This window comes from Pyrgilauda ruficollis, unplaced genomic scaffold, assembly GCF_017590135.1.
Source record: "Pyrgilauda ruficollis isolate IOZ18807 unplaced genomic scaffold, ASM1759013v1 scaffold34, whole genome shotgun sequence".
Classification (NCBI taxonomy): Eukaryota; Metazoa; Chordata; class Aves; order Passeriformes; family Passeridae; genus Pyrgilauda; species Pyrgilauda ruficollis.
In genome coordinates, this window is record NW_024524822.1 from 4,937,868 (window position 1) to 4,965,648 (window position 27,781).

At 46.9% G+C, this 27,781-nt stretch overlaps 1 protein-coding gene across 1 annotated transcript in view; it reads left to right on the forward strand.

Moving 5' to 3' along the window:
* The window catches only part of COL27A1 (collagen type XXVII alpha 1 chain), a 141,769-nt gene that overhangs the window by 17,446 nt on the left and 96,542 nt on the right, over positions 1 to 27,781 (forward strand). The window contains exons 4-9 of the mRNA XM_041475181.1: positions 6,901 to 6,954; positions 14,723 to 14,776; positions 19,735 to 19,788; positions 21,694 to 21,747; positions 26,653 to 26,697; positions 27,548 to 27,601. Coding sequence (XP_041331115.1) covers positions 6,901 to 6,954; positions 14,723 to 14,776; positions 19,735 to 19,788; positions 21,694 to 21,747; positions 26,653 to 26,697; positions 27,548 to 27,601 — 315 coding nt within the window. The remainder of the gene's footprint in view (positions 1 to 6,900; positions 6,955 to 14,722; positions 14,777 to 19,734; positions 19,789 to 21,693; positions 21,748 to 26,652; positions 26,698 to 27,547; positions 27,602 to 27,781) is intronic.

The window sequence follows — 27,781 nt, forward strand, 5'->3', positions numbered from 1 at the left end:
TGAGGTCAGTGATATCCCAGCCTGGCCAGGGCAGGTCGTGGGCTGGGAATGTCATCTGCTGTCTGGCACACCGAGGGAAGGATAAGGTGATTAATTAGTTTTCCCAATTGCTGCCTGATACAAGGTCTCTTCAAGACGATTGTCACCCTGAGGAGGGAGGTGTCGGGGGGGAACTGCCTTCTGCCTGTTCAGCAAGGATTGGGGCCACCTTGGCTGTGATTTCTGGGCAGACTGGCAGCCACAGAACCCTTCCACCTAGGCAGAAAGGACTGTTATTCGTCCTGATCATCCCAGTAGCAGTGATGACTCAGGCTGTGTGGTGTCTGCACTTGAGGTTTTGTGAATTCTACTGAAATAACCAATGAAGTATTCTTAGCTGTGCTAGACCCCAGCCATGCCAGGGAAGGGGTTTAGCACAGCTTCACCTGGCAGAAATCCCCCATCCAACAACAGAGGAAGGGTTTGATGGTTAGAAGAGTGTGAGCAAAGGAATTAAAGGATTTATTTAGGAATAAAATTCAGCACCCTCCATGTATTAATCTGTCCTGAAGGACCACTAGGGTGCTGTGCAAAAGGAAACGGAGATGCTGCATCCCACATGCAACTCAGGCAGAGCATTCATTCTTCAGGAGCGTTGGGTTTGCTGAGCAGCTAGAGGAGGGAGGGCAATATGTTCTTAAAAAAGAAAAACTTCTTGGGAACCATTAATAACCACAAGCATTTGGGATCTCAGCTCTATGGGTTTTTTGGAGGGGAGAAATAACAAAAGGAACACCCAGCTATCGTGCGAAGTTAGTAACCCAGCACTGACTCAGCAGCTGGCAAAAGTCCCTCTGGATCATCCCCTCTGCCCAAAGCATCTCAGCCAGCCTTGCTCCAGAGCTCCAGGCCCTGCAGCATGACCCCAGCACGTGGCTGGAAGTAGCCTAAAACCCCCCTCAAAAGAAAAAATCATACTGAAAAATAGTATCTGTTGTAAGCATGTCAAAGTCTTGAACTAAGGCTGTGATGTGGTGGGTGTTTGGATCCTCCAGTGGATGGGGTGTCATTTGCTTGTCTAGACCAGCAGCAGGTTTGGCAGGGAGATTCTGGGGGCTACTGTAGCTTCTCCCCTGCCCACCAGCACCACCTGCCAGGTGAAGCTGTGCTAAACCCCTTCCCTGGCATGGCTGGGGTCCAGCACAGTGTACCCTAAGTCAGGCCCTTCTCCTCCTATATAAAGCTGCAATTCCACCCCTACAGCCAAGCCTCTTGACAAGCCTAAGGGTTATTTTTAGAGCAAGAAAACCACCCCTAATGCTGAATGTACAGGCTGGGATCACTGAGAGGCTGTGGAAGCGCTGAGTAACAGGAGAGGAACAGGGAGTGTGTTTCAGGACACCCCAATATCCCGGTCAGGGGACGGGGGGCTCACACCAGCCCCAGCTGCATGGCCAGGAGCCCCAGGCTGGAGGCAGTGGTGGTGCCTGGCAGGCAGCTCCCTCTCCCTCCCTCTCTGTCTCCCTCTCTGCAAGGCACATGTGTTTCCAAGGTCCCCAGTCTAGACTGCTCCAGCTGCCATCCTCTGCACGAGCAGTTTGTCTTGGAGCCCAGCTCCTTCCCTAAAGAAACAATCCCAGCCAATTCAATCAGTGGGCAGGGGAGAGAGGTGACTGGAAACACTGATAAAATATATGAAGTGCCTATTTCCAGTCCTCCTCACACCAGAAAAGGCTATTTGAGCTGCCAGCCCATGATAAATTAAGGAACACACAACGTGTGTGAATATCTATTAATGAATGAGTCATAGTAATAATAAAAAAAGAGACTGCATGCTTTGTATAATGCATGGGGAAAGTTTTATCCTTGCTCACATAATTGGATCAAATTTTTTTTGGTGATTTAACTGGAAATATCCCTGAAGGGAAATCTTGCAGGCAAATGACCAAGCATCAGAGAAGTCTGTTTGTGTAAAATAAAGTTAATTTTGAAGAGAGATAGTTGATAGTGTGTTTGAGATAAATGTGCTGCAAAGGATCTAGGATTGTACAAGTATATACAAGTATTTTTATAAATTTTTAAAAATAGAAAGTGAGTAGTAGAGTAGGTGATCCCTCTATTCCTTCCCAGCCTTTCAGGCTCCCTTCCAAGGTCTGGGATCGTTCCAGTGCCCTGCAGAGCCTGTTCCTGAAATGTCTCCGTAGAAAAGTGCCTTTCATCAAGCTGGAACACTCATATTTTGTTGTGCATTGTGCTGCCACTCTGTGAGGAGCCCAGTTGTGGACAAGGACCTTTGTGTGATAGGTGTTGCACAGACCCAGAGCAAACATCTGTGCCTGGTGAGGAAATCGTGTTACGAGGCTGGCTCTGCACCAGCAGCTCAGCTCCTGCCAGAATTATGAGGGCTTTTTGTTTTTAGACTGGTTGAAACCCAGACGTGTCCAAATTTTAATACGATAAGCCTGCCTTGGAGAAGAAAGTAACCAAAGTGTTGGGAGTTTTTCCCCCTGAAATTCTAGCTTTGTTTTAGGCAGTTTTTGAAGCCGTGCAGTGCCTGGCAATGACAGGCAGGTGAGGAGAGGTTGCCAGGCTGTTGAAGATGAGGGTTTTTCTCTTCTATTCTCCTAAGCAGGGAATTTTGAATTCCAGTGCTGTCTGTGTAGCTGCCCAGTCCTTCCTTGCTGGTGCTTCCCAGACATACAAGGCTAAAGGGTAGGTTTGTGGCAGTGGCCATCTTTCCTGTAGGAATATTTCTTTTCCTCTTGGAAGAAAACAGTTCAGGTCCTTTATCTGCAGGGGGAACGTCACTCCCTTCTGGTGCCAATGTGGGGAGAAGCTTTTGTGTATTTCCTGAACTCCTTTTTAAGTTGGCTTTTAGTACAGGCATTAACACCTGAGAAAGAGGAATGTTCTCTCTTCTCTCCTCAGTCCTAGAAGTGTTTTGCACTTCTGAAGCAGACTTTTCTGGGACACAGGAGAACCGTGCCACTAGTGGCTGGACAGAAATACATTGGGAATACCCTAAAGTAAATATGTCCATCTGTCAGTGTGCACTGGAATATGAGCTTAATAATTTCCTGGGAAATCTCAGCTCTTTGCTGCCAGGCTGAGTACTCACCCCTGGGGAAACAATTACAGGAATCCTTTGCTATCTGACCAAGTTGATTCAGCAGTCATTTCCCAATTTCCAGCACCAGTTCTTGTACTCAGTGTGCTTTAATTCAACAGCAGGTTTGGCCTTGCTGAGTTTGGAGCTCAGAAGGCACCTTGCTCCCTGCAGCACTGCTGTGGGCAGAGGAAGCAGTGAAGGGGGGTCACAGTGTGGGAGAGGCAGAGATATAAATTAGCAGCAAGAGGAAATAGCAGGATTTCCCTTATCCTCAGGGTCCGATGTATTTTCCTTTCAGACAAGTATGTTTAATTTTCCATTTGCAATTTGAAGCTCAGAGAGCTAAGATTAAAAAAAGTTGCTTTTGCACCAGCAAGTTTCCCAGCAGCAGCTTAGAATAAATCCTATAATCATTTGGTGGGGTCGGTCGTCATTGCTAATGCTACCGTGGGAAACTGAGAAGGGTTAAACTTTATTGTGGCTGCCCTGAGCTGCTTCAGGAGCTGTTCAGGCTGGTTAACAGCTCAGCTGTTTGGCTTGAGAAGAGAGAGTATCTGCTGCTGCTGAGTTTCTCCTTGATCTCTGATCTTGCTTTGTGTGATAACAGGGTGGGTGTTCTCTGCCATCAGTTTGCAGAAGGAGCAGGCAAGGAGCCAGAGAGACAAGAGCTGCAGTGCCAGGAGCAGGAGCTCACCACAGGAGGCTTCATCCCTGTGATGGGAGGGCAGGGGCAGAGCACTGATATCCTCATCCCACTGCCAGCAGCAGGAAATCCTCCTGCCCCTGGAGCACTGCCCTCTGCTCCTGAGGAAATCCCCAGGAGTGTCCTAAAGGAACAGTGGAGATGTCCCCACAGGCTCTGTGTGATCTGAGCTGGGGGTGAGGGGAGGCTGTGTGTGCAGGCTCTGGCACCTCGCTGACAGACATCTCCTGCTCCCCCTGTGCAGCCCTGCACCTGAAGGGGACTGCATCCATCATTTGTGAGAGGCTGGGCCCTGATCCAGCCCATTCTCCTCTGGCTGCCTCTCCGGATGCACACTTTCCTTGAGTGAATTTCAGCACTGCTCTCTCCAGGCAAAGCCAGGTGGGATGTGGGGCTCTTGTCCCAGAGCTTGAGCCTTTTGTCTGAAAGCATGGGCTGGGTGATAGAGAGGCAGAGGGGAAAGGAGTCACTAGGAGGGCACAGCCCATGTCCCATCCAACCCTGACACCAAGGAACAGAGAAATGTGACAGGTACAAAGTGGCCTCACAGGGTGTCACTTCTCACCACTGCCTGTGCCCATCCCCTGCCCCAGTCCTCTTCCACCTTCACTGGCTTCAATTTAAAAGTGGTCACTTCCTTACCTTCTGCAGTTACTGTAGTGGCTGACACCTTTGAGCCACTCATCCCACCTTCACCTTATCCCTCTTACTCCTCAAGAAAGGAAAAAATGAGTCTGAAGGGATGACAGATCAAAGTGCCATGGCAGGGACTTTGAATTGTGTACTGCTCTGTGCTTTTCCAGCTAGAAGCCTTTCTCTCAACTCTGTATTCCCACTCCAGTGCTGGTATTAACTCTCTCCTTATTTTTGTGTTAGCTTCAGTCTGTTCTGAGCAGACTCCACATTTTTGAAGGTTTTTGCTCAAGCAGCCAAGTCCAATTGCAGCTGCTGTTAGCAGGAAGGTGGAAAAGGTCACCTCAATTCTGGTACTTGGGGAATGCTGTGCTCAGACAATTGCATCTCCTCTTTCACCTCCTCTAAGGGTGTAAATGAGGATGGGTTTTGGTGGAGGAGAGATTAAGGACTTTGATTAATCTCTGATAAACTCTTATTAAAACTGTTGCTGCCTGAGTTGCACTGGATTTGTGGTTTGATGGTTATCATCCCAACTAAAAGGGCAGGGGGATATTTTTAATAAAAGCTGAGATTCTGAAGCACAATTATACATGAAGCTTAAAAAAACCCCTACAATTACATGTCTATTTGCACAGCTGTATAATTGCATTATGCACGGGGCCCTGAGCTGGCACAATGGCAGGTTAAAACACTGGGATATTGCTAAAATGAGGGTCAGCTGTATCAATGAGGGTTGTTAATACAAAGAGCAGTAATACTGTGTTGGCCAGCAGCAAGCAGCTGGCAGAGGGGTCAGATGAAGTGTCCCATGCTGTGGAGACTGGGCATGTCCAGGGCTGGGCAGCAGCAGTGGGGCATATGGTGACAGAAGTCCATCCTGTGTGTCACATTACCTGTTCTGTGCTGTGTAGGCTCCTTTAGAACAAGCCTTTTCTTGTTTTCTTCACTACAGAGATAAAAAGTTACTATTTATTTGTTGTGCTGATAAATTAATAGCACAGAGGACACTGGGCTTTGCTTATGCCTTCCTGGTTTTTTTCTCCTGTGCCAAGTTTGGCTCTTAAAATAGATAGACAAGGCTTTAGATAATAGACTTTTATCCAACTTAATGTGCTGTTTGCATATGGGAGTGTTGGTAATATCAGGGGAATAATTATCCATCTGTTACCTGTATGGTTCAGGCAAGTTTTCTCTTTCCAAGATCTTTTCCTGGGCATGAGATTTAGGGTAGGGATCTCCTGGGTCAATTTTTTTCTTACTGAATCATGTCCTTGATGACTCCTGGGAGCTGCACTTGAGATCTTGAGCTTTTTTGCTCCTGCTCATGGGCAGCACCAGCCTGAGCAGCTCTCAGCAGCATGGCCAGCCTGGCATGGAGATCCCACAGGAATGGCCCAGTGGGAAGGCAGCAAGGCCAGAATGTGGCCATGGGGCCCATCCTGCACCTGCTCCAGGCACTGCACCTTCATCCCTGTGCAGTGCTGCTCCTGGGACTGCCATGCAGCAGAGAGCTCAGGCTGCCTTCCAAACACCCTTCAGTGGCTGCTCTGCATGTGTCTCCACTGACTGCAATGGAAACTTGTCTTTTGTAGCAAGCTTCCAGAATACAAATCCTCTGGGAAACGCTTTAATTAGCAGCTATTCTTGTCAGACATGTCTGGCTTGGGGGAAAAGAAGTTTTGAGGAGTTACTAGGAGTTGCAGATGGCTCTTCAGAAATCTGAATTCTCCAGCCCATTGAAAGAAAAATAATAAATAGTTGAACAAATTCAAAGGAGTTCAAACCTCGTTGGTTAAGTATTTTTTCCTAACCTGTTTCAGATCAGTGCACAGCTGGGCTCCTGATATCTCCACTTTGTTCCTCCCCTCTTACAAGAGCCCCCACTACTCTGACGTGTATGACCCGACCTTTCCTTTGCTACAGAACTGTATTTAAGAATTTCCAACATTGACACCAATTTTATTACATTTTATAACCTGCTGCTCTGAAATATGAAGTGCTGGGGTTACACATAATCACAGATTATGTTGTAACTCATGTAGGGACCTACGACACCAAGAGCTGCACGTGTCCAGCTGATAGAGATTAGAACACACAATGTGCTTCCCTTGCCAAGGTGCTAACACAGGGCAGGAAAACCCAAAGCTGGGACACAGTTGTGTTACCCCTGTGACACAGCACAGCTCCAGGAGAGGGGAAGCAGCTGTGATCCTGGGAATGCAGGCTGCAGCAGAAAGATGGGCATGCTCTGTCTCTGCTCTATGGAAATACATGCTCCTGCAGTTTTTGTGTGTGGCTTTTTATCCCTTTATAGCAATAGCATAAGTTGAAGGGAAGTTTTGGCTGTGATGCTGTAATTGGCCCTTCTCCCCAGGTCTTCTCCAAATTACTGTGTTGTGGGTCTCTGTGAAGCACTGTCAGGAGCACCATTCTGTAACAGAACCATCACTAATACCTTTTTTTGTTTTTCTAGGGCCCACCGGGTCTGCCAGGCTTACCAGGACCCCCTGGCAAGAGAGGTTCTCGAGTAAGTTCTTTAAAGACTTCCTTCCATTTGTATTTGAATCTGCCTGTCCTGTTGTAGGGCTGCTGTAGTTCTTCTGGCTGTGTAATGATTTCTTCAGGACCCTCTCTGTTGAGCTCTGGTCTCCTCTCTCATTCCTTGTTGGAGATTTTCACACTGGTGATTTGCAGCCTCCCTGAGCTAAGGTTTGGCATCAGCAAAGGCTGGGGATGGATGTTTCCAAAAGGCTGTCAGAAGAATGAGATCTGTCTGTCTCATTTTGTTTCCAGTTTCTGTTCCTTCTTGCAAGCCCACTGCTGAATATTAGCTTTGGCTGCTTTTTGCACTCCCCTTCACTCTCCCCAGCTTCACGAATTGTTTAATTCAAGGTTCTTCATTAGGGGGACCAAGGTCCAGGACCAAGGACTCAGCACACACAGAGATGAGGTTTTTTTGTTCCCCAGACTGAGACCTGCTCTCTGACTCCTTTTCAAGCCCTAAAGCAGAATGCCTTATCTGTTCAGGAATTCGCAATGGCTCTCGCAGAATTTCTTCCTCCCCAAATGAAATTCTGATGCAGATCTTTGAACATTGAGTGCTGTGCTGAGGAAACATCTGGAGCTGAGTGCTGCAGCTAGCTGTGAGAAAAGCCTTCTGCGCTGGCCCAGCTCTCCCAGGGCTGGGCAGTGTGCCTGACCTGGATGCAGTGAATGCTGGCACTGCTCTCCTGGCAGCACAGGGCTCTTTTCCTGGGAGCACAGTGCTGTCCCACAGGCTACAGCCATGCAGCCCCTTTCCTCAGCACTGCTGTGGGCTGGGAATCCAAAGGTGTGAGTGTCTGAGGCTGGAGGAAGGGAATATTTGGATCTGTGATCCTGGCCTGGCAGCAGAGGGAGATTTCCTCACACATACTTGGCTAAACCTCAACCCCCGTGTAATGTCTTTAAAGAGCGAGCAAGAGGCTGAGAGCTGGGAGGCTCGGCATTCCCCCAGGACACTTGTTACACTCCTGTGAGATCTCACAGTAACCAGAAAAACAAACTCATCTCCTTTCTCCAGCAGCAAAATGCAGGTCTGCAGGACCCCTGGAGCCTGGGCCTGTGTGAATCAAAAGCTGATTTGGGCTGTAAGTGAGCAGGGTTAGGCAGCACCAGGCTCGTGTTTATGGATGGGACAATCTGTTCCACGTTAGAGAAGTTTCTTAGTGAAGCATCAGCCCTGATACCTTCTGTCACAAGTGCCCAAGCAGCTCCCACATCAGTAGATCGCCCAGAGTTTGCATTTCTTGGCACCCCGTTAAAGCTGGAAGTTGGTTCCTACCCCAGCTCACTGCTTATGAGGGGTGTTTGCTGTTACTTCTGGCAATCCTGTGGTTTGCAAACTAAACTCCAGGTCTGGAGCCCCCAGCTGCATCCCCTGCACATATGCTGTATGTGACCAAATTTCAGCTCCATATCCCAATTCCACTTGAGTTTCTTCTGAAGGAAATAGCATCATGGAAGCTGTGTCATAACTGTCTGTTATTCCCCAGCTGTGGCGTGCTCCATCCCATATTTAAGGTGATCCTCTGAAAGACAATAAGCTACAGAGGGTTTCTGAGCTCAGTCCCTGCCAGAGGTGCTGAGAATTGGTCCAGGAAAGAGTTCCCAGTTAGGAAGTGCTCAGCACAGCTGAGCCTGGCTTGGCTCAGGCCTCTGCAGAGAGGCTGTGCTAATTTTGGGAGGGGGCAGAAGGGTCACTCTATGAATGTCTGGCCCGGAGCACTGGAGACAGGACTGCTCTGTGCCTGAGTTGTTTTGACTTTGGGAAGTGTTTCTCCTGGTAATTTTTTCTTGTATCTCTTTGGGATTTAGGGATTTCATTGGAAAGTGAAGCTGCCAGGAACTAAGACAGGCTTAGGGGAATTCTTGCATCTTTGGCTTTTGTTGTGCACGAAAAACTTAAAAATAAACGTGCAACATTGCAGGGGTCATGTTCTACCTCTCCTAATCTGATCCTCCAAAAAAGCAACTGCAGAGTTCTTGCACCAGCCCATGAGGTGTCCCATCAGGCTGCAGCCCAAGTTTGGAGCTCCAGAGGAGAGGTGAACATTGCAGTGCTGGATGCAGAGGAAAGGATCTTTTTGTCACCAATGCAATTTTTGCCCCAATGCATGAGATTAATTGCCCTTGTTGTAACTTGCATAATTTGTATGTTATTAATGCTTATACAGTTCCCTGGCACATTTGAAAATCCAGTAGCAGCTTTGACTTGTGACTTTCTGTAGCTGTGAAGTTTCTGTGAAGTTGCCTCATCCTGACGTGTAGTGCAGAATTTCCACCCCATATTGTCTCCTCTCTTTGTTCCCCCCATATTGGTCAGGGTAAAATGAAATCTCTGGTTAGCCTTTGCCTTGAGAGTGAGACTGTGGTGGGTGAGAGTCTGTAAGAAAATCTGGCTGCTGCCATGGATCTGTCTCCTGGTTTTCAGCAGATGAGTATCACCAGACCTGCCTGTGTAGTCTGAGGGTGGCTCTTCCAGGTAGGTAATGCCACCTGCCTTGCAAAAACACATCCCAGCCTCTGTAACAGCATGGAAGAGGTTCTGACTGGGACATATCTCAGCATTCAAGAGCAATCCAAGGCAGGGTAGCAGAGCGGATAGTCTGGTCGTCTTGTTGAAAATTACAGTTTCTCCATTTTTAAAAACCAATCCCCATTTCAGGAGCATGGAATTGATTGTGCACCCTATCACTCCAGCAGCAGGGGCTCCATGAGACAGATTCAGGCTATTCCTGTGCTCTCCTCTCTGCAGCTATGAAAGCAAATTTTCATTTTCATAACAAGTGAAAACTGGGTGTTTCTTCTTCTCATTATTTCCTGAGGGACTCCAAGAGAAATGAGTTAAAAATTGCAATGGGAATGGCTAATAACACTATCTCAGGAGTGGCTAACTATCTCAGGAGCTCTCCAGCCTGTAGAGATATTGCTGTACTGCCATGTGTGCTCTCCAGGAAGGGTTTCTCTGTCTGTCTCCAGCTAGGATGCTTTTCAGCTTTCATGTCTGCATTAAAGAATTTGAGACATAAGAAGATGTCTGTCCACATGTTTATTCTTGGATAAATGTGCTGTGTGCCTGAGCAGGTGTCTGTGTAAGATCAGAGGGAATGGCAGTGTTAGCAATGAAGGATTTCCCCAGCTTTATATGATGTGAAATGCCAGGCAGGTCACAAGACACCTTTTCCAAGGTGCTAAGTGTGAGTGGTGGCACTGGGGGTGCACTGGGTGACACCCCCAGCTCTGTGCAAGCCACGGGTGTTGAGCTTTCATTTCTGACCCTTGCATTTCTCCAAACATCAGGGTCTCCCAGGGAGGCAGAGGCTGGGATTTGCTCTCAGGGATGTGCCAACAAGCTCTACAAGGAGCTGTCAACAAAGGGCTCCCACTGGAGCAATCATTCCTTCACCACTGCAGCTTGTTCCTGCTTCACCACAGGCTCTGTGAGCCTCCCCCAGAGCTGTCTGCATGAGGGGCTTTGGACAGCACATCTGCATCCACCACGAACGGGGACTCGTTCCCCTGGTGTGGTTTGACCAGCAAAGGACCCATGGTCTGAGTGGGTCTGCAGAAAAGAGCTGTGAGAGCGACACTTGGTCTTCAACCCTGCCTTCCAGGTGAGGCTGTGGAAATCCCAGTCACCTGGTTTGCCTCTGCATGAAGGAAACAGCAAAGGCACATGCCAGACAGCACTCCAGCTCATGGGATGGTTTGGGTTGAAAGGCACCATAAAGAGCATCTTGTTCCAGCCTGACACCATGGGCAGGGAGCCTTCCACTGGACCAGGTTGCTCCAAGCCCTGTCCAACCTGGCCTTGGTTGTTTGCTCAGCCCCCAGGACAGCAAGAAAAGAGCAACAGTCAGACTTTCCAAAACACTTAAATAATTCAGGAAGCCAGGTCCCACTGGTAGTCACTCCCTCTCCAAGAGGTGAGCAAACACAGGTACAGAAGTGTTTCATCTCTGTCCACGCCACAGCTTTTATTCTGATTTATTGCAGAATCAGCAATAAAAAGCCTGATGTGCTGCAATTGCTCTTGGTTTGTTTAAACCCTGAGACACCACGGGAGAAATCCAACTGGATTTGGGTGGAGGGAACACACATGCACTCCCTGATGCTTCAGGATGCACTTGCCATCCTCCTGTGAACCACAGCAACTTGAAAGACTGGGAGGTCCCAGTGTAACATGTCCCTGTTACATTTGGTCTGTGCTTGGAAAAAATCTCCCATTCCTTCAAAATGCAGGGCTTCCCTCCTGAAACAAGCAGCCCAGTCAGCTGGGGAGATTCCCCAGTATCCTCATTCCGTTAGGAAGATTTTCCAATTTCTGAAAAGTGTTTAAAGAAACAGTTTGCTTGGCTTCACTTCAAATATTTAGCTCTTTTTCAGCAAGCCAGAGGTCACAGTGGGATCTGTAGGTCAGAAGCAGAAAAAGTTGCTTTACACAGTGAAACCCCACGACATAATGAGTTTCAAATGAGTGGTCATTCCTCTGACTGGAGCTCTCTAGCATTTAGCAGGAGTTGGGAGGATTTTTTTTCCCCCTTCCTTGTGAATGCTGGAGGGTTGGGGGAGCTGTGCACAGTTACACTTTTGTCAATTTTTGTGGGCTGGGAAGCATGAGGCATAAAAGCCCTTCTGTGAGCAGGGTCCCATGTCCAGGCACCCCCGAGCTGAGCTGGGTGGCTCAGGGTCCTTCTCAAGCAGCATCATTCACACAGAAGGCATTCCAGGGAGATGGGAAACCCCTCCTGCCTTGGAGAACACATTCAGGGATTGTTCTGCTCTCCGTGCCACGGAGCAGCCTGGGGCTGCTGCTGTCCCCTGGTCAAATTTTCCATGGAGTTTCTGGTACAAGGCTTGGAAGCTTCCAGATGCAAGCCTGCCTGCTGCTAGGTTGGATTGTTTCAGTAGATATAGGAGGCTGAAGTGGGTGGGGAAATGAGCACCCGAGCAAACAGTGACACATGCAGTGGGATTTTTTCATTTAGTGGTCTCAGCACTGTCCTACCCTGTGTGTAGATAAGAGGAGCAAAACTGATGTATTGATGATAAATATATTTAGGAGAATCCAAGTTTTTAGGTGGGAGTGGTAAATTGAATTAATTAATGCAATATAGCAATTAACTGTTGCTGACAGCTCCTGAGGCAGCTGCTATCCTGCACCTTTTGTTACTCAGCCCATCTAACTGTGCCACACAGCATCTTCCTCCTCTGCCAAGAATGTGGGTGGAATCCCAAATTCAGGACTCACCATGTTGGAACACATCAAGATCAATTATTTTTTACAATTTTTAGGACTGCTGGCAGACTACACCCTTTTCTCTCCAGAGCTGCCAGAGCAGTGTCAGATGTCTAACACAAGCCCCAGAAGTGCTCACAGCAGTTTCCTTCATGCCAGACTGGACTTCCCACTAGCATTTCATCACCAGGATGTGGCCACTTCCAGCAGGATAAGACCACATCAGTCTTTAGGGACAGGATGAGTCTGTGACCTTCCCTTGCCTGGATTACACTGGATGCACTCTGTCAGACTCATTGAACTCAGTGGTGAAGGCTCTGTTTTATCTCAAGAGTCTCTGCTTTCATAATCACACTTTTAATCACTAGAAACTGTGACTGGATTCTTCCTCCCCTCTCCCCTCTTTCTGCTTAAGACTTTTTAGGATTTTGTTGCTGTGTTCACTCTGGAAGAACCTGCACCAGCTTTTGCTGGGGGTGTGATTAGTCTCTTATCCAGGAGCTCTGGATTGGCAGCTGAGCTTCCCACAATCCAGGTTTCCTCCTGGAATCCATCACTTTCATCTGAGAGTCACACCACGCCGAGCTGCTCCCTGCAGCCTGACACTGCTGTGAGCCTGCCCTGGGCTATGGTGGAGCACAAACTTCAAATGACTGCACTGCTGTGGGCTGTGGGCCAAGTGCCTCACTCCAAAGCTGAATTACAGCTGAATTCCCTCCTCAAATCCAGCAGCAGGCTGGATTTATGAACCCTATTCAGAGCTACCTCGATTATTGCTTATGTGTAAAAGCTTTTTAGGAACTCATCTTTTATAGAGACTTTGCTGGCCTGATTTCTGTCACTTATTATTCATTATCCTACATATTTGAGACTGGAAAGGCTTGGGCTGAAGCATTTTTGCCACCACAGACTTGTTGAATTACCTTAAGCAGCACATTCAGTCTCTGTTTCAGTGTTCCACCCAGTAAGGTGGGCAGGTGATTCCACAGTTTGCTGGGAAGATGAATTTATTTAAGACTCCTCAGTGTCCAGGTGCCCTGGCTCCAACAGCTGTATGGATTTTTTTTAAGTGAGAAAGTGATACTCAAGCACCTTAATTTTAATTACAGCTCTTTCAGTTTCACTGGAAATTCACAGACCGGGCTAAACAAGAATTTCAGGTGAAAAATTAGAAGGAAATTAAGAATGGGGCAATAAATGTATTCAGGCTGAAAATTTGGGAGGAATTTAAGAATGGGATGTTAATTTGGGTAAAAACTGCCATTTGAAAAGTTCAGTCTCAATCTTTTAATTAAACAGCCTCTTACAGCAGAGCAACATGTTGTGAAATAGCACTGAGCATTCAGCAACTGTCTGTTCTGCAAGGTGAATTCTTAAAATGCATTATTTTCCATTAAATTGCAGTATAAATAAAACTGAATAGAGATCAGTGCACTGATGTTCTCTCAGAGGACAGCAAAGGCACTGAACTTGGCTGGCAGTGGCATGTTTAACTGCAGTGAATTTCCTTGGAAATCAGACCCTGAAGATCTTGGCCCCAAAATGCTCAATGGAAATCCTACAGCTTGCAGAGAAAGTGCCTGAGTGGTTTTTTATCCCCTTGCCTGTGCTCCCCTAGCTTGAGGGTGCATAAAGACCTCCTCATGGCAGGGTAGAGCTCTCACACGTTCTTGGCAGAATTCTTGGAGCTGAATTTTCAGGTTGTTTCATCTCTCAGGAACGTGTTCAAGAGGACTTAGAATTGTTATTACCCTTGCCTGAAAGGTTAGCAGATCTTCTGTGCTGTGTATAACCCAGGCATAAACTATTCTTAGCTGCTTATTCCAGATAACTCCTTAAATATGCTTTGGAAAATATGCAGGGTGCTTTTAAAATATGGTGTAAAAGGAGATACTGGTGTATGTGATTTGAGGTAGATACTCTGACAGTGTCACAGTTCTAAGAACTAAGGAAAAATATAGATTTAACTGTGTAGAATATGGATTTAAAGAGTTTACATGGACATACTGCTATTCCCACTGTATTTCTGTCTGATTATCCATTTTCTTTCCAATCTCTAAAGGCAAAAATGTGGTTGGCTTGTAGGGGAAATGAGTTCACCCCAAAGAGCTGAACAATTTTCCTTTAGTAATTACTTCTGTTGTCTTCAATTCTGAGCAAAAATCAAGTTGTTAACACCCCCACACACTTCCGCTCCCCTCTGCCTGCTTCCATCCCCTTCTGCTGGGCTCCTCCCAGAGCCTGGGCTCCCCTGACCCGTGGAATGTTTGGTTTACCCAAATTATCTCAGTGTCATGACATGTCCTGTGGTGACAGACACACACCCCCTTCCACGGATCGTGCTGGGAACCCAGAGCTGAGTTTCCTTCTGTGGGTGCCAGGGAGGGTCCCAGTGCCACCACCCCCTGCCAGGGCACCCCAGGGCTCTGGGGCTGTGGCTTAACTCTGGCACAGCATCCATGCAGATTCCCACCATCCCCTTTTGACTCTGTTTTGTGTTTGTTGTGTGTTTTAGGGTCCCCCAGGCCCCCATGGAAACCCTGGCTCACCTGGCCCCCCAGGACTGAAAGTAAGTATGAACTGGTGCAAGGAACTTTTATCTTCCCATCCCACAGGACATCCTGGGGGAAGGACAGCTTCCTTTTCTCCTGCTCTGGACAAAAGCACAGTGGCTGAAGCCATTCTCCCCTCCCTCCTGCTCTCCCAGGGGCTCTCCAGCAGCACAGCTGAGCCTTTTCCTGTGCCCAGAGAGACCCTGCTCTGTGCCTCCATCCTTGGTTCTCCTGAATTTCCAAGACTGCCAAATTAGGATCCTGATTAAGCTATGCCTGTGCCAGGGCACAAACTGCTGTGTCAGACAAGGGCAGTGGAATCCTTGCTCCAGAGCTCCAGCAGCTCTGAATTCCTTTGCTTTCTCATTCCTCTCCTCTGGATTTTGCAGCCTGTGAGTCTGGGCAGTGGCAGGAGTGACTGCAGCACCCAGCATCTTCCTCTGCCTCTCCTCCTGAAACTCCTCCTTCTGTCTTTCCCTCTCCAGAGTTTCTGGGAACTCTGAACTCCACCAGTCCTCCCAAACTGATCTCATGGCTCCCTTCTGGATGCCCTCAGCTCTCCCAGGAGGGCTCACAGAGCTCCTGCAGTGCCAGGGGCCCTGTGCTTTGTCCTTTCTCCTGCACACGCATTCCCTCCGGGTGGGAGTCACCCCCTGCAGCTGGACCCTCTCCCTTTGCCTGGGATTGAGCACAGATGTGGCTCTGGAGGGGTCCTAACCCAGTCTGCAGCAAAACCCTTGCAAAAGGTGTTTTAAATCCCAGCTCATTCTGTGTGTAAGGGTTTGTGTTACCTAAAGACTGAAGTTCCTGGAAAACTGGTTTGGATTGCTTTGGTATGATTGTTTACAAAGGAATAGGTTTATATTTTATAACATCTGTGTTGGACTAAAGAACAATGGAGCTTGGAGAGGCAATATTTAGCAGAGTTTTTCAGTACCAGGGAGCTGTAGGAAATCTCAGCCAAACAGAGAAAGGTGCAAGCTATAGTTCTGTCTTTTCATGATCTCATCAGTAGGCAGAGATGTTATGAGCACTATTGATGCTCTGGGAAAAAGATTCTGGAAACTTGGCATGCTGCCTCTATGTGATTAAAAATTAGGCACTGGAGACATGCTGGTGAACAGCAGCTGGTTTAAATTCCACATACAGCCTGAAAAGTGAGCCTGTAAAAGTGCTACATCTTAGTGTTCTGCATTTATTCTCCATCAATGACTTCCAGATCACACTTGTTGAGTTTTATAAGTCAAATCAAACTTCTTTTATCTAACTTCCAGCCCTGCAAATCCAGCCTGGTCCAAGCTGTGGAGTCAAGTTATGTTTCTATTCTACAGGATTTTTTTAAACACTTTTAGCCTAATGACTCGTCAGAAATCATCATTTGGCTGTAAAGCTCTCTTCAGTTGGTCACCTAATAGAAATTAAGTCTTTCTGTAAGCATTTTTCCTCCATCTCAATGCACAGTCTGGCAGCAGGAAGTCTCAGTGGATGGAGAGCTGCAAGTCTGCAGCAGAGATCTGGTCTCATCAGGCTCTGTGATGTATTTTATTTTTGTCCAGCCACCATTTGCAGGATTGTTCTATTCATGGTGCTTTGTCAAAAGAAGTGTTAGGTTTGCAGCAGGATGTCAGAGCTGGAGCTCAGCCCAGGTGAAGGTTCACCTCTAGCAGGGAGAGCCTGGTGAGCTGTGGTTACATCACCTCTGCCTCAGAAATGCTCTTTGGAAGGTGTGGATCAGATGCCAGAGTTTTGACTTCCCTCATCCCCTTCAATTCTCTGGTGTTACAGCAGTGCCAGAAAATGGACTTTGCCCCAAAAAGTAGTTTTTCACCCCCTTATGTTTTAATTGCCTGCACCTGGGACCTGATTTCTTCATCATAAGATCATCAAAGAATGGTTTGGGTTGGAACCTGAGAGCTCATCTCATTATGGGCAGGACATCCTCCACTAGACCAGGTCACTCAGAGCTCCATCCAGCCTGGCCTTGGACACTTTCAGAGATGGGGATCTTCTTGACAGACCCAGAACATGGCAGAAATTCTGGATTTGTGAAAGCTCAGCCTGCACAGCAGAGCAAAGCAGCTCCAAGTGGAACTTCTCTTGCTGAGAGCCGTCAAGTGGCTGCTGGGCTTGGTCTGGCTTAAACAGCAGCTAATCCCACACAAAAAAAAACCCCAAGCAATCTAAGAAAGGAAAATGAAGTTTCCCAGATAGATACAGCTTGGAAACCATGACTAACACCAAGTCATTGTCACTTAAGGAGGGACCCAGGAGCATAATATTTATCAGCTGAATGAGCAGGGCCCTTGTAAGGTCAGGCAGCTCTGCACAAGGGCTGTGGTGTGGCACTGCAGCCTCTGGGTGTTTTTATGTGGCTCCTGCCTGGCTGTAGTGCTTTGTTGTGTTTCTGCATTTCACAGTCAACCCTGTGCAGAGCCACTTTATTCTCACTTTATTCTCACCACTGGAGCTGAGCTCTTGTAACTCCCTGGGCTTAGGGAACTGATCTTTTGCACAGAGCTCTTCGTAGCTGTTGAGCCAAAATCCTGCTTGGGCAAGGTTCCACTGACTCCAGTGGCATTACACCTGCTTGTGCCACCTGGGAGCTCAGCCTGTGGTGCTTAGCTCAGCAATTCATGATGTGAAACTGCTTAAAGGGGGATTCTTCCCACTTCCTGCATTCTGCTTGCTTTTGCCCTTGGCAGCTGTAAAATTGCTGTTGCATTTGGTTGGCAGAGACTGATTATTGCAGATAACCTCTGCAATAGCTGTAGACACAGGCTGGGCTGGGGCTGTCACCTGAAAGCTGCTGGGGGACAGGAGGAGTGTTTTTGCTTTTTTTTTTAGCTCTCAGGGTGCCCTAAAAACATTTGGGATCAGGCAGATGGTCAGAGAAGGTGTGTTTTCAAAAGCCATTGCAAGAATTGGGTTTGCATCTCTCACCTGGAGGCTTTTGGCATCAGGTATTAGGATGATTTGCTGACCTGGATAAATCTCTTCTTAAAGCACTTGAAAAATATTGTATTTTTAGTTTAGTGAGTGCTTTTTCTCTCCAAGGTAGCTCATCAGTTTGGCTCACTGATAATTAAAATAATATTAGTGGGATTGAAAAACTGAGATGTTTAAATTGCACAGCTCTAGACTTCTGCCAAGTAGGAAAAAATCTCAGAAGAAAACAATTTCTTCCTTTACAACAGGAAGATGTGTTCTCAGTGAGTTAGGATGGGAAAGAGAGAAACTTGTGGGAAAGGTGTTGTGGCTTGGCTGGGACAAGATTTAGGTTAACTCTCCCATTGTCATTGCTGTGTAAGAAGGCTCAAGCAATTAATCCACCATTTCAGCCCTCACATCCAGCTGGTGCCATTGCTGATTGATCTTGGGGACATGTGATCCTGCTCGTGGCTGAGCTCTCCACCTGTGTGATGGTCTCAGCAGGGCTGAACACAGAGCCAGTGCAAAGCAGAGACCTGGCCAATGTGATCTGGAGCTTCCCAGGGGAAAAACCAAGTTCTTTTCCATGTCTCAAAGTCATTGCATGGAGCATATGGGAAGACTTAGGGAAAGTGGTGGGTGTCTACCTGCTGCAGTAAATGAATTTTGCAGAGTAGAAATGAACACCCAGCAATCCCAAGGGCTGCTCTAATCTGTTCCCAGCAGTGGCAGCACCCACTGACTGCTCTGAAGCTCAAGGAGTGGGAGAATTGCCCTGATAACAGCTGCATGCAAAGCAAGATTATCTGCATGACTTCATTTACTGTTTGGAAAGCCAGAGCCTTCATTGAGAATTTGTGCAGATACATCTGCCTTGAATCAGCAGTGCTCCCTACAGTCCAGAGCCAAGCAGTCTCACTCCTGAGCCTCACAGCCTGTGGTGGATGCTGGAGGAGGAGGAGAATGGGGGGGTTACACTCTGTGCAAGGTGGGAAGTGCACGTGGAATGTACTCACAGGGAGGCTGTGTGGGAAAGCAGCTCAGCTGGTGTGACTGGCTCTGTGCTGCTCATGAGGAATGCCAGCTAATAATTGCTCCTTTCTGGGTCTCCCCTCGAAGCACTTCACTTGACAGCCATCAGTTAACCCTCCCAGCTGTCCTGTGCTGATGGGCACACAGAGGTTGTGGGTTGTTTATGATTCATGGGTGTTAATAGTGACTGATCCTGGGATACCCACCTTGGCTGTGCTAGAAGAGATGCTCTGTGTGCTGAGCTTTACCTCTCTCCTACCCAAAGAACCTGGCACTCTTCAATCTCTTCTAGATTTTCCTACTTGCATCTCTCCCCATTGGGTGCTCACATTACCTTTCCACCTCTTGAGAATTTGAAGTGGGATTTCCAAAGGAATCTGCTGGAATTAGATGATCAAATGCTGCTGAGATCACAGCCTGTGTTTGTCAGAAGATCACAGCCTCAAACTGTAATTTCCCTCGTCACGGTTGTTAAGGAGGAAAATAAGGAATACTGCCACTTAAGGTCAAGTGCTGCTTTCTGCCAGCCTGGGAGCCTCACAATTGCTCTGCCTGTTGGGGGTGTCTAATTAGTACAACTTTCTCTGCAGTCTCATCTGTTCCTCACAGTTGAAAAAGCAACAGCATCTAGTGAGTTGTTGAGAAGGATGGTTCAGCCCCAGTAATAGGCTTGGTAATTATTTTTGTGATGTTAGTTGTAGACAAGGAAGGAATTGCAGCTGTCTGGTCTAATAAGTATCAAAAGTCCTGACATTGCTTTCTTCCAGTTATCCATTCTTTAGCCAATTGAATACTGTCAAGTACTATTTAAAACTCAACTCTTTAGCAGCAGCAATCACTCACCAAATCCACCCCCAGACAACAGCTATTCCAGGCCACTTTAATACATTTGGGATGTCAGGGAAGACTGGGATAAAACAAAATGTTTTTCTAATTTGGAGGCTTGGTGGAAGCAGAACCACATCTGTGGGCTGGGCCCTTGGATTATGTCACTAATGTAAGTTTTTCATTTCAGGGTCAGAAAGGTGATCCTGGGCTGTCACCTGGAAAAGCTCACAATGGGCAGAAGGTGAGATGTCACCCCGAGGCCACCGTGGGCCTCCAGAGCTGTGCACACACACAGGGGGTCTGTACTGCAGCCACAAGCATCCCAGCTGCTTAGGACTGGGAAATAAGGCTTAGATCTTGGATTCAGGACTAAAGAGAGGTAGCTCTCAGTGATCATAGTGCACTGAGGTGCCACCTGGCATGTGTTGTTGAGTATTTATCCAGTTTATCCACAGTCTGCAGCCCAACTGAGGTCCCTGCTTCAGCCACAGGCACGTGGCTGCTTCAGCCAAGTGTTTCAAGCAGCACATCTGAGGTGCAGCAAGCTCTGGGCATGCAGCTGCAGCAAGAGGCAATCCCAGGGAAAGGAATAAAAACCTTGGAGGCCAAGGAAAGGATGTTCTTGCTGAGGAGCTGAGGAACAGGGGTTTGCCTCATGCTGCAGCCCCATCAGGGTAGAGGTTTCTTGGTGGAGGCTTCTAAGGCATGGACCTCACTGAGAGGTTTCCACCAAAGGCTGCTCAAACCAACACAAAGCACCCAGCTGGGAAGGAAAGCTGCTTTCTGGATTTAGCAGTTTTTGAGGATCAGAGTTCTGCTAATTCCTTTCAATAAGTTACAACTCCCATTTTTGCTGTTTCACAGCTGAGTGATTTTTTACTGAGGCAACAAGGCCTCACAGAATTCTAGAAATGAACAGTAGGGCAATCAGGGCTCCACATCACCTACCTCAGTTAGCTCCTTCAGTGATGCCTGCACAATCCTTGCTAACTCATGTCCAGGGCAGAAGCCTGGTTCTCTTCCTCTCACCATAAGCCTTGCACAGCTCATAGAAAGCACCAGCCATAAGGAGCTTGGGCTCTTCATTTGACAGATGCCCCCATAAAGCACAGTGAGGCCACACCACTGCAGGTGGAAGGCAATGCTAGAAACCATTCAGAAGGCTAAGACTGAAACTATGTTTTTAACACCATGAGATGTCTTCTGAAATTCCTGGTACACTGTATTGTAGTGGCACCACATGGAAATCTTCAACCTGCACGGTCTGGAGCTGTTTTCTTGAAGACAATGCTTGGTGTAAAAAAGGGAAAGATCCAGATGACCTTCAGCTTCTGTTAATGAGGCTTTATCCCTGATAGCAGCAATAGGAATAAGGAGTTTCCAGCAGGAGTTTGGAGTGATGCCTAATTTTCAATCTAGATGCTGGAAATCTGTTGAATTTCAGTAAGAAAGAAGGCACTCCAGGGTTTATGGATCCTGATCAGAGGAGGCCAAGTGGGCTCACACAGCCGGGCTGGGTGTTGGAGAGGTCTCACAGCAGCGCGCTCACCCGTCCTGTGATGGTTTGGGTTTGCCAGCTGGGATGTGATGCAATCCCTTTTCAGAAGCACAGGCCACTGAGCAAACCCTCCCACCAGCAGCCTGCAAAGGTTCAGTCCGTGTCACACGGGCAGGTTAAATAATTACAGCACCAGCACCATCCCAACGGGAGCCATGGGCTGAGCCAGTGCAGTAGCAGAGTGTGAGAGCAAATCACAGGATTTGGCAGGAGGTACCTGTTGTTCTTATTGCATTTAAAATCTAAAATTTCCTTGCCTTGGCGATTTCAATGCCCATTGAAAGGCGAATGAAGCATGTGACTGAATGAGATCATTGAGGGGAAAAAAAGCACATTCATTCTGCTTGCAAAGAGCTGGACTCCAGCAGCAGCTGCCATTAATTAACTGGGGTTATTATTTATATGAGCCAGTTAATAGAGATGTTGTTTAAATCTCCTCTTCTTATCCAGTCAGGTTTTGAAGAGTTGTGATTAGAACCAGAAATATCAATAGCTGGGGGCTGGTGTTCAGCAAAATAATTGTGGTAACTGCAGTAGGCATAGGGAAAATGTTGCTGAAAACTAATTGAACTTGCTTGCTTCCTACAGGGAGATGTGGGTTTACCTGGTTTAACTGGGTTCCCTGGACCACCTGGTAGAAAGGTAAGAGTGTTCTTTTCTAGTGAATCCGATCAGTAATTTTATTTTAAAATTTTCTTCTACACTCTGCCTGAAAGATTTAATTTAAAGTCCCAGTATCCACCCAAAGAGCCTTATGCCTGTGTAGTAGGTGTATAACCTAGGGAGACAGGCTAAAGCAACTGCCTGAAGACTACGTAAGAGTTTGAAATGAAATTCTGGGTACAGAATTTTGTTCCTTCTTTGTATTCCTCATCCCTCTGCACCCTGACACTGGGTGTTCCTCAGCCAGCTCAGTTTAGGCCTGGTGCAGCCAATGCATTATCTAAAGGGATCTCCAACCAACAGCAACACTCAAAGCATGGATTCAGAGCAGTGCTGGCATTCCAAGGAAACCACAACTGTCTGTCCTGGTGAAGCACATTTCAAAAACATATCTGTGTTCCTTCTCTCTTTATTTTGCTTGGAGACTGTCAGCACTGGTCAGGTTTTGCTTTATTTGCTCCCATATTGATGCTTCAACACTGCTAACATTAGAAACACATATATGCCTAGAAAAGGGTATGTAGGGATAAAACACAAGATCCATCCCTGTTTTCCTGAGGCAGCAGGATGTGTTTCTATCCATGCATTCAAGCCTGCACAGCAGTACCTGAGCCATCCATATCTGGAGCTCAGATCTTTCATTTATCAAAGACATTTCAGCTGAGTTTCCATTCCAGGCTGTGTTGATAAGTTGGTTTCTATTTTTGGAAGCTGGACCTGTTGCAGGGAGCTGTTTGAGTGGGGCTCAGTGGCCACGACTCCCCCTCCCAGCAAGCCAATATTGCCACAGCTAACCTGAACAGTTAAAATTAGCGTCTTGTTTCCATCACTTCATCAGTCAATGGGCCATTGACCATACTGTGTTGCTCAGGTCAATTAGCTGCACACAAACACCTCCTCTGGTATGTTTTAAGACTCCAAGGAGAGAAAGAAGGTGTGGAGGAGGCTGACAGGAGCCCTCCCTCTCCACCATTATTTGTTGTATGCTTTATACGAGAACCTAATTGCCAAGAGGAGGGGCTGAGTTTATTTTTCTACTCCAAGGCTGGTCATGCTTGGGGTGCTGTGTGGAGTAGGAGCAATTGAGTGATTAATTACAAATCTTTTGCTGTCACAAACAAATTCTAACTAATAGGGTGCAAAGAATACCATTTTCCTGGTATAACAGCTCATAAAACAAAACCTTGTGGTTACGATCAGCAAAATGCAACGTCAGGAGTGCAAGCTCTCATAGTGGAAAAAGCAGAGAAGGAATAGGAGATTGAACAAACATTCCCAAGTCCAGCACATGGCCTTCACATCTGATCTTAACTCCCACAGGACAGGGTAAAGGCAGGGATATGCTTCTGTTTCTTCAAGTAATGAGCAAGTTGGATGTTGAAATTTTTCCTTTGGTGCAGCTTAAAAACACCTCCCAGTAGCACTAGTCTGGCAGTGGGTTTGGTGTAACCTGGCTTTTATTAGCATCTTGCATTAAGAAAAAATTTACAGCTGTTGGAGAAATGTTTGGAAAAATCTTTTTCTTTTTCTTTTTTTTTTTTTTTTAATCTGGGTTGCCTGCTGGCATTCTCCCAGTGAAAATACACTGCTGCTTGGCTGAGGGTGGGCAACATATCTTGGCTACCGGAAAACAGCAATGCCTTGGAAATGGACATCCCTCCTCTCACTCCATGGAGGTGCTGCAAAAAGGGCTCTCAGGGCTTTGATCAGAGAACACCATGTAGAAACCTTCAAATGGGTAAAATATTTCACCAGGATAAACAAAATGCATTTCCCACTAAATGAAAGCACAGTCTCAGCAGCATGAGCTGGAGCCACAACCATGTGGTTTTGGACAGTGTGGCTCATTCCTCGGTGCCTGCCGTGGGAATGCTGACAGACTGGGATTGGGCTTGTAGGATTGGACAGGCTGATCTCAGAGACCCCCGAAGCTGTTTTAGCTCCACACATTTACGAGTACATGGAACTGCCTTAGAAGCAGCAGGTGTGTTTCTCATCCTCTCCACACAGAGCAAACGGTGCCTTTGCAGACCAGGAAGGGTGGCAGGACTTGGATGTCCCCTCTGGTTCCTATGAGGTATCTGTGGGCTTTGGCTTTTGGTTGGGGCTGCAGACCACAGCTGCCTTGGAGACAGATCTCAGCAGAGCAGCATGATTGCTCCAGAGGAGAAAACAGCAGCAGTGAGAGAGGCAAAGCTTCACTGGAGTCAGAGAGCAAAGACAGAGCTGGGAGGTGGTCAGCGCCTCAAAACATCCTGTATGCAGGTCTCATTCCCTGGCCCCTTAATTCTTCACATTTCCTACCAAAGTGCAGGATGATCCCTTTAGCTAGGAGAGAGTGGATTATAAATATCATCACAGATGAGTAAATCCTTCACTGGAGTGCAATTTCCTTTTTAAATCACAGCCCTTTGTGTGGAGTGCCCTGTAATCATCACAAAGTGTTCAGATAAAAGAGCAAATGCACTTGTTTTCATACCCTCTGCCCTGTCATTTTAGTGCTATTTGAAGAGGATTTTAGCAGGTAAATACTTTCACACTGCAGCCAGCTTTAACATACACAAGCTTTTCTGGTTTTCCTTCATTGTAATTCACCTGAGGGAGAAATAACTGGGGTATATTGTGAGGAAATACATGTTTGAAACTCTCCAGAGCCCAGAATGAGAAGGATATTTAATAGAACATAACAGTAGCACATAACAGTGCCTACATATTTAGGAACATAACATATTTAACCTAATTGCCATTCACTTACCACTACAGAATTGGTGAAGAATTTAGATCAGGATGTGCTTTGAGCATCTCAAGGGACCATCATGCAACCACCTACTTTGAGTGGACACTGCAGGCTCAAAACACCCATCCTGCAGAAACCCAGCTGGAGCACAATGGTTCAGAGCAGCCAGGCCAGGCACATATTTCTTATCAGTGGAAAAGTAAGATATTGTTAAGCTTGGTTTTCCAGTTGTCTAGAGACAAGGCAGCACCTGCTCCAGACTGGAAGAACTGGGCAGAGGTCCCAGGAGAAAACCCCATGGAAATCTAAATTTCAGGGAATGGCTGGGGATGCTGAACTCAGGGATGTTTCTGTTGGAAGCTCTCACCTTCAGGCCAGACACCCAACCAGGGTGGAGCATCCTCCCTCCTCTCTGTGAGCCTCTGTCAAGGAGCCAGGGAGAGGATGAGCAGGAGGGGATTTCATGGGGCAGATTCCTGGAGAGGGGCAGGGAATCCTGAGTGCTCCAAGAGCTGCTGAGGCTCTTCCAGTGAGGAATCCCTGACTGAAATGTCCTCACAGCATTTGCAGAAATGACCCTCGAGGTGGTTCAACCAAGGGGCTTTCAGGGCAGCCAGGTCAGAAGGTGCAGCTGTGTCCAGAGCAATGGTACATCAGCAAAGCCAAGCAGGAGAGCAGTGGTGAGAAGGGAATCAGCATCGTTGCAGGCCAGACTGTCTGAAATAACAAGGCAGGAGGAATGCAGAGGGGAGAGGGCAGTGGCCAGCATGGCTGGGAGCACTGCACACCCTGCCAGCAAAGGCTCAGGCTGCAGGTCTGGAATAGCCCGTGGGAAGAATAAAAAAGCTGTTAAGCAGAGGTGTGGACCTGGGAGCAGAAACAGTCCCGGCTTCGTGTGCTGAGTGGAGCCAAAGGCCAAGTGCTCGGTCACCCCTGTGGCTGGTGATGGCTTCCAGAGCAGGGACACTCCCTGTGGGCTTCACAGACAGATGGGGTGTGCTGGAGCCCTGGCCAGGACAGGCTGAGTGGCAGGGACTGAGGTACAAGCAGTTGTAACCCACTCTTGAAAGCAATTTGTTATTTCTTCAGTATTTGTTCAAGGGTTGTTCCATGTTTATTTTTTTCTCTCCCATTTGTTTTAAGTTAAATTTTCTGGTCTCTTTTTTTTTAATCTTGCTGCTAGCCCAGCTAAACAGTCATCTCTGTAACTGAGTTCAATCTCCTGATCTGCTTCTCTTAATGGAAGCTTGTTTTAAACAGCTGAAGCAAGATAAGAAAGAAGAGGGAAAAAATCTGAACAGTCCATCACATAAAGAATTCACTCTGTTTGAAGGGCGCTCTAGGTAAATCTGGGAGAAAGCAAACTCCCTTAAAAGACACACAGTGCTCAGTCTGCAGTCAAACAGGCTGCCCTTGTCCTGCTCCAGTGTCTGCATCCCCCCAAAAAATGAAATATTGACAAACTGCAGTAGGATTATGAAAGACCTGTGAGAATGATTTGAAGCCTGAAACACGTGCCAGTAAGTAAGGTGGATTAAGAAACTCATTCTAATTAATTCAGCAGAGAGAGCAGGTTGAGAGGCAGCTTGCTCACCAATTTCGGTAGCTTCATAATGAAGCACTCTGGATCTTGTAATAATTAGATTAGAAAAGCTGGAAGCTAGACAAGTTCAAGGTAGAAAAATTGAAGTTTCCTGTGACAGTAAATGGTTGTTTTGGTGTTTCCTGTAGCATTTCAAACTCTAAAGCAAAAGCAAGAGCTCTGAAACAAATGGCTCATGTTGCTGTAGTCCCCAGTGTACCCAAAGCCAGCATTTCACTCTGTGGTTTCCTGAGGATTAAGGACAGCCTTGCTCAAGGTGTAGATTACAAATAGATCTGAGAGTGGAGACCACTCCAAATGTGTTCATGGAGCAATTCTTTCTGGAGTATGTACCACCCAGACCACAGCAGGGCACATCAGCAGGTTTGGGTGGTGCAAGCACTAAGCAGCTTGATAAAAGTTTTCATTTTTGTATAATGTTCTCTAAAATCCTGCTTCTCCTCAGAGCTTTAGTCCCACCTGCAAAGAGAAATAGAAACCAAACCCAGATTATTGTACTTTTTTTTTTTTCTCAGTATTCATCTCTTCCATCCTATTTTGACAGGGATATAAAGGCTACCCTGGACCACTAGGTCACCCTGGAGACCAGGTGAGTTTTCCCACTTCCCAACAGGGGAGCTTTGAGGAGGGATGGATTTGCTGGCTGTGATGCTGGTTTGGCTCTGGTGCAGCCTGCTGAGTGTGGACAGGCAGCTCCTCCCAGGGCAGCTGGGCACACACACAGACCCAGAATCCACGGCACGGTGGGAGGAGACTGCCTTGGAGTTGCTACATCTAATTTCTAATTTTTACTAAGTTTACTTGGGGAAAGAAAAAGCAGCTCACCACCCTACCCCTTTATTTGTCTTTTTACATTAATTTCACCTGGACTTTACTAACCACACTGTGTTGAGCATATGTGATTCCCTTCCCAAAGCCCATCCCTCCCTCCCCCTTTCTTCCCCCCCTCTATTTAGTTAAGTTAGATGTTTGCAATGCAGTAAAAAAAAAAAAAAAAAAAAAAAAAAAAAAAAAAAAAAAAAAAAGGCAATGAATAGCAGGCCCTGTTAGCAACGATGTTAAAGAATATTATACATGAATCCATTTAGTTTTGTAGAATTTTGGCAATGCTTTCCCACCAGCAAAACGGTTCCATATGCCAGATATAGATGCAGCCTTACACCTTCTCTTAGTGTCCTTGTTCCAGATTCTCTGCTGCTTTTCCCCAAATGAAGGGAGAAGGAAAAACAGCAGTGCTTGCTCAGTGCATAGATCCTGTTGACTCGGCTTCCCTGTGTTTTCCCTCCTCATTAATTAACTTCATTATCTACCCTTAATATTGTTTTCCTCGCGATAAATGTGCATCAGGTTGATCCACTCCACAATGATTCAGCTAAAAACACTTCACATGTGAGACATTCACCTGACTTTTTGTTCTTTTTCTTTTTTTCTCTCCAAAGGGTGAACGAGGACCAGCTGGAAGTCCAGGTGCCAAAGGTTATCCTGGCAGGCAGGTGCAGTAAATCTCATTGTGCTGTGCAGAGTAGGGATTTGGGTGTGCAGGTAGCTAAAGACATGCCCCACTAAGGACAGTGCAGTCCTCTAGAAAATGTTGGTATATTTGAATATTTGATCTCTGAATATTTTCCTTTTTCCTTCCTCAAGATGTTTGTAGCAATAACACAGTCTTTCAA